Source organism: Musa acuminata, chromosome BXJ3-2 (assembly GCF_036884655.1).
Source record: "Musa acuminata AAA Group cultivar baxijiao chromosome BXJ3-2, Cavendish_Baxijiao_AAA, whole genome shotgun sequence".
NCBI classification, from domain to species: domain Eukaryota; kingdom Viridiplantae; phylum Streptophyta; class Magnoliopsida; order Zingiberales; family Musaceae; genus Musa; species Musa acuminata.
In genome coordinates this window covers 33,100,989-33,113,150 of record NC_088350.1, presented here as the reverse complement: position 1 = coordinate 33,113,150, position 12,162 = coordinate 33,100,989, and the positions used below count along the sequence as shown (strand labels likewise).

Sequence of the window (12,162 nt, the reverse complement as noted above, 5' to 3'; positions counted from 1 at the left end):
ATGATCAAATATATAATTAAATTATCGATAAATTAACGTTAACCTTTACCAAATCATGTATTAATAGAGACCTTTATTACCGATAAATTATTAGAAGTTCAAAATATATTTGTTGTTTCTTTCAAACAATTCTAATCTTAATGCAACTTAGCACATGCATAATTATTTTTGATCAATCACATATCATATCACTAAATTGAGTATAACTACTAAAACACAACCAAAAGGCAGCACAATTCACAATAATTGCAAAAATCTTATCAACCAAAAAGCTTCAGATTGTTTTGATCAGAATTTTTTTCTTGTTTTCCTTAATAAACTCAGTTGGATAAGGATGTCTATTGAGTTCTCCAAATTCTCTATCTACTCCACTGCTAGTGGTCCTTAATCTACTCTCACTATTGCTACTAAAGCAAAATCCTACCAAGAATTGTCTAATGGAAGAATCTTAGCCATTAGCCACACCTTTGTATCATGCTCATTAGGACCACAAATTTGTAGAAGCCATCAAATTTGTAGGAAAGGGTCTCATTCATATGCTATTCCAATGCTAACTTATGTAATATTTTTCACGCGTGCATACATACTTACACATTGCAATCTTAACCTATTAGTTCTTGATCTATATTCTCAGTGCTCCATGTCACGATCCGAGTTTATTGAGTTAATTGACCTATTTGGCTCAGAGCATTGGCTAAATTGACTAAGTTGAAATTGATAGCAGTACACTCATCAAACATTTATAAGTCAATTCGAAATGTGTTACAATTTCTCCCACTCAAGAGATTGATATCCTCGTCAAAGTCCAGCATATTCCAGATCAAACCCTAGCATATGAATGTGAGACGTAGCCCAATGATAACTTCACGTCGTGATGAGTTTTTTTACTTCATCTACCGATAGTCTTTTCTTGCTCGAGCCCTCTCACCATATTCAAATATTATGTCAGCTCTGATACTAAATATAAATGTTAAGACCCGAGCCTGATGGGTTAATTAGTCTATCAACTTTGTTTGATGGTCAAAATACCTAAGTTGAAGTTGATAGTAGTACACTCATCAGATCCTTATAAGTAAATCTTAGGGGTGTTATACTCCATCTCATTCGTAGATGACAAATATCTCAACTTAACATCAATAGAATTTAAAAACATACTTAAGCAGGTACATAAATGAACATAATTTTAATCTATTACCTTTAACCATTTGTCTAGCCAAATCAAACTAAGGTATGAGAGCAAGAGGGTGGGTGATAGAGAAGAGAGGACAAACTCACCCTTCAAAAAGAAAAAGAATCTGAATACAATAACTCAATGCTATTCTTCTCTTCATGGCTGCATCACCATTACCAGAGAATAAGAAACAAACCTAACTGGGTGATGCATTCTTTAGTAAGTGTGGCACTTAATGGATGGAGGAGACTGGGGGAGAGGATCTGCCCATATTGTAATGAGATGAGCTCATGTGCAGTCAACCAAAAACTTTGTCTCATCTCTCTCTCTCTCTCTCTCTCTCTCTCTCTCTCTCTCTATTTATGTTGTTCTTCTAGAGTATTTGGTGAAACATGTTGTATTACTGGGGTTAACATGCATTAGACTAATCCTATCTAATTATGTCCGAATAAGTCATTGTAAACACAGTGGTCAGCATAACATCACCTTCTTATCATTGCATTATTAAGCTCGTGGAGGAGAGCAAAGCCTTCGGATGCTCCGACCGACCATTATGTTCAACGCATTTTCCACCTTTCGGACTTACCCAATTCTCTACCGTCTACCCATTGGCCGAAATCAAGGGGACACTGTGGAGCCCATCGGTGGTGGTTTTTGTGTTCTCTCTATTTTGACCAACGGCATCGAGTCCACGTCAATAACTTGACGACGTCATTTGTAAAGCCAATGAAATTTGGCCACGTAAATCGGCGAGCTAACGCCGTTACGAAGAATCGTCCAAAATATGTCGTCACGCCCAGGCGACACCGCCGTTGATGCTTCGTCGAGCGAGCAATAAAAACACCTAATTCCCCTCCTCTCGCCCTCTTCGCTCCATCTCAACCCAAATTGTGTTTCGCAAGGATCATGAGATAGGAATACGGTAAATTTTCCCTTTATTTTTTGTAAAGATTTGAGCGTTTCATCTGGAGATGGGATCGGAATCTTCGGACTCATTGCTTTGAGGGATTCGTTCGAAAGATCGGAACTTTCGGGGTTTTGTCCCCGGATTCTTTCGTTTCTGAGAGAAAGTTTGGATCTTTGTTGTTGTTCTTGTTCGATTTGATGCCTTCTGCCATAGCGACGGCGTCGTCGTACTGGTGCTACCGGTGTAGCCGCTTTGTCCGGGTGTGGCCGCGGGACGCCATCGTCTGCCCCGATTGCGAAGGCGGGTTCTTAGAGGAGGTGGTGACCCCTCCTCCCCCCGCCCCCGCAGTTGCTGAGCCCCGTCGCCGACGGATCCCCTCTGCAGGCGCACACGCTCTCGGCAGCGACGAGTCCTCTGTGGCTGCTCACCCCCGCCAGCCCTCCGAGCTCAGGTTCCAACGCAGCCGCCGCACATCCGCCGGTGACAGGTCCTCCTTCAATCCGGTAATCGTCCTCCGCGGCCCTTCAGACGGCGCCCGTGACGCGGATCGAGCCGCCGCCACCACCAGATTCGAGCTCTACTACGACGACGGCACCGGATCCGGCCTCCGCCCCTTGCCAGAAAGCATTTCGGAATTTCTGATGGGCTCCGGCTTTGACCGCCTCCTCGAGCAGCTCGCCCTGGTCGAGCTCAACGGCATCGGTCGCGAGAGGGGGTGCGAGCATCCACGGGCGTCAAAGGCCGCGATCGAGTCAATGCCGACAATAGAGATCGTTGGTGACCACATCGGCAAAGACTGCCATTGCGCCGTCTGCATGGATTTGTTCGAGCTGGGGACTGAGGCCCGTGAGATGCCCTGCAAGCACATCTATCATCAAGATTGCATCTTGCCGTGGCTTTCGCTCCGGAACTCTTGCCCTGTTTGCCGCCATGAGATGCCGACAGATGCGCAAGGAATAGGGACACCGGGGGCAGAAGGCGATGAACAGGCTTCTGCCCCCAGGAACGATGAGGAGTCGGTGGGGCTGACAATATGGAGGCTTCCTGGTGGGGGGTTTGCAGTTGGGAGGTTCTCTGGGGGCAGGACGGCGGGGGAACGAGAATTTCCGGTTGTTTACACTGAGATGGATGGTGGATTCAACAACAGTGGAGCACCGAGAAGGATCTCGTGGACTTCAAGAAGGAGTAGGACAAGAGAGGGCAGAGGAATTGGTCAGGCTATTCGTAGTTTCTTCTCATTTTTTCGGCTGCCACGATCGACTTCCTCTTTTTCACGGTCCAGCTCAGAATCTCATCCTGCATCTTCTTATAGGCATGAAAGGGATTCAGTTTTCAGAAGGCGTTCGTGAAGTCGAGACACCAACTGGGATGGAAATGCCAATGACATTGCATGATGACGGTATACGGAAATGCTTTTGTTGTAAATAGATCAACATCTGATTTGTATCTCTTTAAACTTGTATCAATTTGATGGAAAGAATCAACTGCATTATCATAAAAGAAAATACGTGCTCTTAATATTTTGGTGGCTCAATCCTCTTAGTCATTGTTTCAGCTCATTTATTAGAAATTGCTTGATAATTATTGTCATTTTGTTATAACCTGAATGACACCGAATACCCTGTCTATGAGTACTTTATTAGTTTTGGAGAATCGGATTGGATTGCATTCCTTTGTCAACTTATACAAATCGTTTAATTTTCAGATTTCTTGGTGTCTTGGTTTAAGGTTGACGATAAGTTAGCCTTAAAGTCTTATAATATTGTTGAATTTTCCACTGATATCAGATTGCATGGGCTGTATGTACGAAAAGTTGATTCTGCTTAGCTAAAGTTTGTGCTCATTCATTCCAAACGAAGTTTTTCTGAAAATTTTCATTTCGTTTTCTGAAAGCTGTGATAGGCAACTAGAATATAGATTGTGTCAGCCGTAGATTTAATGTCCTTCTAAAATCCATCATCAGATTTTTTTTGTTGCCAATGACAAAATTTTAGACTGTTGTTTAATTTATGGCTTCCTCACAGTGAAATGAAAAATCATATCATCTTTGATAATGTGAATTGTCATTTCATATTTTTGTTCTTTGATTACTTAAATGACCTGTCGTAACCAAGCTTGTCCCGAAATATTGTCTCGATTATATCATGTTAATGACACTTCAATTGCAAAATCTGTTGCAGATTCTCTTTCGCAAACCTGTCAATTTCTTATGATGCAGAGTCATTGAGTTTTGCATCAAGACCTTTTGGGTGGTTGAATCTGCCTGTTCTTCTCAGCAGCCACAAGAGCTTTATTCAATCCCAATTAAAGTTTTCTTAGTTTATGTTCTGCTATAGAAGCCTACAGATATTATATTGCAACTGTATCTCTTTCCTTAGGGTGATCACATCTTCATGAAAGATGTTCTCATTTGTTGTATTAATGAACCTTTACATCTTAGCTCTCTGTCTGATCATTTGATAGAGATAGACTGATACATGGTGGTTGGCCTTCCTAATATCTGTTCCCTTGTTGGTTGTCTTCTTCTTAATCATTGAGGGGTTAGATTACTTCTTCTCTTTCTACTTTTCAGCTAAATTGTTGGCATGATCTTTTTCATGATTGAAGGTAGTGTTCTTGGAATTTCTGTTGTCACACTACTCACTGCAAGTAGTGTTCCTGCTTCAAGTATGTTAACTATGTATTCCAGGCAGCAACAGTATGTACTCCCAAATTGCATCACTTTATGTAAGATTTAGATCCTAAACTGGAGTATATTGTGAGCTTGGATCTTGTGTGATCTCTCCCAACCTACTAATTATTTGTATGCAATATTTCTCTGCAGCTTTTGGTGATCTTTCAAGCACATTTCTTGTATTGTGAGAATTGCTTTGCTATTCTCTGACTGATAGACTCATTCTGCTACCAATATTTAGGTAAAGAGAAAGTTTGGCACCATGTTGTGATGCAAAAAATAATAATTATAGGCTTTGAAATGAGTTTTAATATTGTGATAATTTCTTTGCTATATCAGCCTCTTTATAGACAATATTCTCTTCACTGACTCAGGTTCTTCTGCTGCCAGCACTCATGACTCCATGTTGTGATGCAAAACGATATAGTTATAGGCATGAAAACTAAGTTCTCAAACACATATAAGATTACATTTTTTTTATGCAAGTAACATATTGTTATCTTTTAGCAAATAAAAAAAGATTACATATTTCTGTCCTCTGTTAGCATCAGAAGAGAACAAGTCAGATAATGCCAACACTCTCATTTGGCATGACAAGATGTAAGTTGTAGAAAAGAAATACTCTCTCTCTCTCTTCACATTTGAAGATTTCTGAACAGTGTCAGCAACAGAAGAGAACCAGTGAGATAATGATATCACTCTCATTGGCTTGGTAAGATATTAGTTGCAGAAATAACATCTACAAAAAAGAGTCTCTCTCTCTCTCTCTCTCTCTCTCTCTCTCTCTCTCTCTCTCTCTCTCTCTCTCTCTCTCTCTCTCTCCCCTCTCCCTCCTCTTAAGATGTTGGAAGAACTTGATTCTGGTGTTGCAAGTCTGATTTATCAAGCTGTCAACACTTGTAGTCAGCAGATATGGAAACTATGGTTTGCAACCAAGAGAGGAGCCAACAACTAAAGAAAGGTGGATCCCATCATTCTCTAGCTGAGGTGGCTGGCATTCATTGGACCACTGGCCTAGCAAGCCTTCCTACTGTCTATATTACATTGGTCAAAGTCTTCAATGCATCACTCACCTTCTATACGCACACGGTTAACGGAAATCTGCAGGCCTTCACTCGGGACCCACCATGAGCCAACTGAGGGTACATGATCCGGGCACCGTCCGTAAGGGTATCTGTAGATGCATCTCTGCACACGTGACGCTGTCCCCATGAAAGTGTCGGCTTAAGGCAGTGCGGTGGTGGTGAGTATGGCGCATCGTTAGCCGCAGCTATCTTCTCTCAGTGGAGATAGCCTTCACCTCTCCCTTCTCCTCGCCCTCCTCTCCCTTGCGGCGGAAAGCAGCATCTTATGTTGTCGTAGTAGTAGGATCCGGTTTGCAGGTACCGAGCCTTCCCCTCGCCTTCCTCCACGGAAATCGATGGATGAACAACCTGATTGCCTGCCGATTCATAGGTACTTGTTAGGTTTTAATCTTCGGTCGATCATCAACTTTTCGTTTCGAATTGGATTTCGATGCATACATAAAATGGAATGACTCCTTTTCCTCTTTGTTTGCGTTGTTTTGGTCTTGATCTTTTGGTTTGGGAACATTTTATCTGCGTCAAACTCATCTCTTGGAGCTGTCTGCTCCTTTTAATTGTAATTGATGGCATAATTGAACATCGTATCAGATGTGTTATGTTTAGATACCCCATTTTGGGGGCGAAAGCAGAGGATTATAGAGTGATTTTCTACATTTTGCGAACGGGAACCTGCAATAGTCTATACTCTGATCAACTACAAGTTAAGTGCAAGTGCAGATTATTCAATAGTGATCAAGTTCGGCGGCATTTAGGTTAGCAGATTTACTACACATCTCTTTCTTTTGCCACTGAGAACTTGCAAGTATCTACATCCTGATCAACTTAGGCTGCGAGAGTGACGATTTAGGCATCCATTTGCTGCAAATCTTGAAAAATATTCATCTTTTGTATGATATAGCAACTCACTGCAAGTGCAGATTATTAGATAAGTGATTAATTTTGGGGCTTTTAGGTTATCAGATTTGATTAGGCATTCTCTTTCTTTTGCGACCGGAAACTTGCAATTATCTGCATTCTTATCAACTTAGGCTTCAAGATGGATGGTCTAGGCATCGATTTGCTGCAAATTCTTGAAAAATATTCACCATTTTTATGATCTAGGCATTTACTGCAAGCACAGATCACTGAATAGTGATCCAATACCGCGCACTTAGGTTAATAGCTCTGATAGGCATTCTCTTTCTTTTGCAACAGGGAACTTACAATTATCTATACTCTGATCAACTTAAGCCTCAAGAGGGTTCTTCTAGGCATTGATTTGCAATCCTAAAAAGATTCACCTTCTGCGATCTAATTCCTATTGGTCCTCATATTGGGTTCATCGCAAATCTTTATTTCTTCTTTAAGCTTTTCCAAAAAGGCGCAGAGTAAGAAGATGGTGAACTGCTTCCATTATAGTTGATGACATCGGTTCTCTAGATGCTATCTTTTTGTTAGATACTAGGAAAGACGTTCCTAGTGCATGAGGCTCCCATCAATGTGGGATCCAGGACCCTTGTCTCTCAATATAGAGAAGAACCCTAATCTCCCAAGTCGCAAAGGAATAAGAGCGGCATTATTGTTATTAGATTCTTAATGCTGAAAATCATGCTGATAGAGATACATATAATTTTTTTTCAGTAATCTTATACTTCAGGTAATGAAACAAGCTGAAAATCATGCATATTGTTCTATGGAACCAGTTTGTTTAACCTACAACCTTCATTTGTAGGACATGCTGGCTTTGATTTAGCCAAGCAAACTGGATTGAAGCAAAACTTTTTTTTACCTTTTTCACAGATTTGCATGCTTAGGCAAGTCAAATTATGTTCTGGAGTGATCCTTAAATTGCTAATTATCTTGCTTAAATTAGCAGATAATTATATGCAATTAATGCCTCTAAGCATGGTTTGCAATACCATATTGTACCACTTGGTACGGGTGGTACGTACCGATCCGATAAAGGACTGGTACAGGCGGTACATCAATACACCTTAGTGTACCATGTGTCGGTATGCTCGGTACAGCTCGATATGTACCATACCAACAACGGATCGGTATATCGGTACGGTACGATATTCAGAACCTTACCTCTAAGGAACATTTTATCATGCTTATATGGAGCCAATCTATTGGCATAAATGATGTTAGAGGAGATTGATAATGTCAGTATAACCTATGGAACATTGTCTCCTAATTTCTCAGAAATTTCCACCAGCACAGTATTTTGCATAACTAATGATGTCCTGATGGCATATTATCTTTTTTATTATCATTTTTTGTAATAATCAACCACACTGTATCTCTCCATCCAGTAAAAGTATGAAGACATCGAGAACCATAACTAATAATAGCCCCAATCTAGCTTACGGAGGATTTTCACTTCATTTCAACTGTTTAACTATATTGAGAATCTGTAGTCTCCCCCTACTAGTGAGCTATCTGACCTCACTCAGGATGGGCAAATTAGTATGGATTGTGGCCCAGACCCTGTACTCTGAACCATGCATTGTTTGGGAAAACAGGGTGTGGAACCTTGTAGCTTCTTAGTTCTTTTGCTGATTCAATCACACATTAATTAAGAAATTGAACCAGCGGATAGGACCTTTGTGATGATATGTGTTTTGCAGTTACCTACATCTTTGATGCACTGTTTTATTTTTGTTTTTGATCAGATATTCAGTGTCATTGAGTATGTGAAATGGATTATAGAATTTCTAGAGGTTATACCATTGGGGAGAGGTGGGTCTTTTATTCACAAAGAAAATTCTTACGCTTTGTAGGTTCATTTCTTTGTAACAAAGTGCTACAGTCATGTCTGCAGTTCAGGGTCAACTTTCCCCCCTACTATCCTAAGATTACTTTACCGCCTACTAAACATTTCATGTTGACTTATTTCCACTTTTGCAGTACTTTGTTGGTGTTGATGATACTGCTCATACTTTCTTTGTTCTTGGTTTTAGGTATCATTGTGTATAACTTTGTTCATTCTTGATGTCTGTTTTTTCTTCTTCATTACCTTGGAGGTTTCTTGCATTAAGGGGCTGCAGTTTAAGTGTATCAAAAAATAAGGAAGAAAATGAATGAAAAATATATGTGATAACTAATTTTTAAAAGGAAAATGGATGTTGTTATCAATAGGCAAATTGGAAGAAAATGGATGAAATAATATGTGCTAACTAATTATTAATAGGAAAATGGATGTTGTTATCAGTAGGCAAATCAGAATAATTATTGACTTTTCTTTTACCATTATTAAAAGAATAAACAATGTAATGATGAACAGTATTGGTTAGAATTATTTAGTTGGCTGAGACTACTGACTAGATATTAGCTTGTTTCTATATTAAAGCCCTAAAAAGCATCCATGATTGGTAGTTATTACAAAATATGCGCCATTTTATTTTTTAGCCAAATGAGGCCTAAAGCACAGGACAAAGCAAATAGTAAGTGTCACTTGTGCTGCTTTCAAATGAGACTCTCATGCATATGGTATGCTTATGACTACTGCCCATATTCAATTCAATCGCAAGGTTCTCACATGCGGTAATCTTCTATTATGCTGATTTTGGTTGTTGATCTTGTGTTTCCTCCCTCCCTTTCATCCCCCATTCCAGTAAGGAAATTTTGACTAGTGATGGTGTTAAGCTGAACAAGAAAAGGAAGCTACAATATGCTCTTGAGAATCTGGTTTCGCCATTGTCTAAACACAAGTTCGGATATCGATTTAGAAGCACTGGTCATACTATTGCAGCAGAGACAGAGGATGTGCAAAACATTGACAGAGAAATGGTTGCTGGAGGACTCAAGGATGGATCAGAGGAATTAGGAGATTCTTGCAACGACAGTAACAGCGTAAGTGAAGGTTATGATACTACCATGACACTCGACCTCGATGATGAAGCAGAGAAGTCATCTGGGAAAATTGGTTCGCCTTCTGTCTCTTCTAACAATTTCAACCTTGATTCTTTCGACACTAAAACAGTTAAGGAATCAGGCAACAAAGGAAATGACAGCTTAGAGGATATTCAACTACTTGAGTCGGCATATAAAGGCATAGACGATCTACATCCTGGATATGAGGATTATGGCCATAACATTGTTTCAGAACTAGGCAAGAACAACTTGGAGCATTTAGATGCAGAAATCGAAGATCTAATGCTCTACTCAAATGATGTGGCGCCACATGCATTATTGGTTTCGCCTGAAAGGTGGAGCAGCGGCAGAGGTAAATTGCTGCTTTTCTATACTTTCTTTTCCTGCAAGACATTGATATACTCTTGATAGTCGAACAATGTGTAAATATAACAAAAAAAAGAAAAAAAACACTGCCTTGCAGATGCTCGATTGGGCGCGAGGAAACCAACCATTGACAAAGAGTTTGAGCAATATTTTTCCATGTTGATGCTTTAGCAAGGAAAAACGAGAAACTTCTTCTGTTTATCAATAAGTAATTATGATGTTGTAACTTGAACAAGATTGCAACCATCATGTTGTTGTGAATATATTCTAGTTATAATGATGTGGGCAAAATCTTCTGCTGCCAAGAGAGAGTATTGAGTATCATCCTCGAACAAGAACAATGTGTCCAGTATCCCTGAATTTGCTTGTTGCAGCAGGCAGCTCTAGGTTCTCTTGTTGTATAACTTGTTTGTGATGCAGACAAAGCAAGGTGGAATAATCAAAACTTGGAATTTATTTTCCTTTCAGTTCTAAATTGTTTGATTTGTTTCTCTTGAACAAGTTGATATGGTTTCTGTCAATCCAATGTGTTTCTTGAAGTGAGTGATGAGCAAGTTAGTCATGGGGAAATTTTAGGGTTGTGGCGTTCATCAATAGTTTTTCCACCCGCACGTCCTACTACCCGGTCTGCTACCAGCGTGTGATTGGTCAGACGGTTTCGGGACCCATGTGAAAGCCAAACCTTCGCCCTCTACGCCTCCAAGTATCGTGGGCTTCGGTGGCAGCTCATCCGTGCCGCGCGCGACAGGGTTTGGGGTTTCTCACCGCTCTGTTCGATCGTACCCACCTGAGTGACCACTGGTTCCCACGGATGACCTTGAACCCTGATTGCGTTAGAACACGGAATCCCCAATGTTCGAACACGCAGCTCCCTAAACGGTTACGACATCCTCGGCTCCGCCGTCGACACTTCCCCCGCGCCCCCCCCGGCCCCGGGGTTTCGCCCATTGATCAGCCCCAAAACCTCTTCCGGTTCATGGAGGATCACTCCGTTCACAGCTCGCCCTCCTCTGCCACCGTCACTGCCGACGTGGGGTCCCACGACGTTCCCAGGAAGACACCCGCACAAGGTCAACATTTGTGCTTGCTACGAGCCACGAAGTGAGGAAGAACTACAGTTTCTGCATTCCATTATCTTGTTGGTCGTGGACGCTCCTCCGCATCAGGATGATTTCTACCTGAACCTGGTCAACTGGTCCTCGCAGAATGACTTAGCCGTCGGATTGGGGACTTGTGTGTATACCCAACCAAAAGCAAGGTCTTACACATCATCGATTTAGCTCGATATAGTAGCGAAGAAGAATCCTTCTCTGATGGTTCCAAAAATGGAGGTACTGCACATCCAAACCAGTACTTTTTTCTTGTGATTATAGGTGACAAACTCTGTGATTTGATTTGGGTAATGGAGATGGTGTATGCGCAATCCAATGGAGTAGGGAAGGCTCCCATCTTGCAATTGGAGCAGCTCTTGGAGATGTCTGGTATGCTGATGCTTGTGTTTATTTTCTGAACACAAAAATGTAGCTGAACACTTTGTGGACAGAAGTTTGTGGCCAGTACACATGCTACTTTGGATTAATTGGTTTGATTTAGAGAAACAAGGTTACCTGATATTAAAGCCGAGAATCTTGAGCAATGTTAGTCAGCAAATTCCACACTTGTCATTTGGTTATTAGATTTATTGGGTTCCTAGAACTGATACATTTTACTAAGAGTTCTCTTGGTCAATAGGCTTTTTTTTTTTTTTCATCTTCTACATGTGGATTTGCATAAATTGGTCCAATGTAGATCGTGTATACATTCATAGTTGTCGATAGCACCAAGATTGTCTTTGTCTCTATTTAGTTGCTTTGATATTTTATTTCATATATGCAGCAATATATTAATACGAACTCTTGCCTTGAAATTAAATAGTCAAATCCGATGATCACATATCATCAAATATGTTCCAGGAATGAATTGGATGTTATTAAAAGCAAGGTCTGTCGTAACGAAGCGTATCATCCGTACCAGGCGGTACGTACCGGTCCGACAGGTTACCGGTACGCGGACCGCCCGGTACCGCTACAATGCTATAGTACTATACTGTAGCACTGCTACAGTA

The 12,162-nt window shown here is 40.8% G+C and overlaps 2 protein-coding genes across 5 annotated transcripts; both read left to right on the top strand.

The window, feature by feature from the left end:
* Nucleotides 1–2,130: 2,130 nt before the first annotated feature.
* Nucleotides 2,131–4,575, top strand: LOC135631031 (probable E3 ubiquitin-protein ligase RHC2A). The gene is made up of 2 exons (XM_065138404.1): nt 2,131–3,477; nt 4,259–4,575. The coding sequence occupies exon 1, from the start codon at nt 2,276–2,278 to the stop codon at nt 3,425–3,427; it is 1,152 nt and encodes a 383-aa protein (XP_064994476.1). The 5' UTR covers nt 2,131–2,275; the 3' UTR covers nt 3,428–3,477; nt 4,259–4,575.
* A 1,393-nt stretch (nt 4,576–5,968) lies between these two features.
* LOC135584335 (protein FAR-RED ELONGATED HYPOCOTYL 1-like) lies at nt 5,969–10,525 on the top strand. Of its 4 annotated transcripts, none has more exons than XM_065140475.1 (4): nt 5,969–6,207; nt 9,434–9,744; nt 9,814–10,044; nt 10,135–10,525. In XM_065140475.1, the coding sequence occupies exons 1-4, from the start codon at nt 6,173–6,175 to the stop codon at nt 10,227–10,229; spliced, it is 672 nt and encodes a 223-aa protein (XP_064996547.1). In that variant the 5' UTR covers nt 5,969–6,172; the 3' UTR covers nt 10,230–10,525. The 4 variants fall into 4 exon arrangements, with proteins under 4 accessions (XP_064996547.1, XP_064996545.1, XP_064996549.1 ...); XM_065140477.1 differs by having other exon boundaries at nt 5,976–6,207; nt 10,156–10,525; XM_065140473.1 differs by having other exon boundaries at nt 5,970–6,207; nt 9,434–10,044.
* Nucleotides 10,526–12,162: the final 1,637 nt, after the last annotated feature.

What these genes read in the sequence shown, in the direction of transcription:
- LOC135631031 (XM_065138404.1), top strand. Translation starts at nt 2,276, where the DNA reads ATGCCTTCTGCCATAGCGACGGCGTCGTCGTACTGGTGCTACCGGTGT.
- LOC135584335 (XM_065140473.1), top strand. Translation starts at nt 6,173, where the DNA reads ATGGATGAACAACCTGATTGCCTGCCGATTCATAG. An exon ending in GATTGCCTGCCGATTCATAG is followed by an intron (nt 6,208 to 9,433) that starts GTACTTGTTAGG and finishes CCCCCATTCCAG; the next exon opens with TAAGGAAATTTTGACTAGTG. An exon ending in AAGGTGGAGCAGCGGCAGAG is followed by an intron (nt 10,045 to 10,134) that starts GTAAATTGCTGC and finishes AACAAAAAAAAG; the next exon opens with AAAAAAAACACTGCCTTGCA.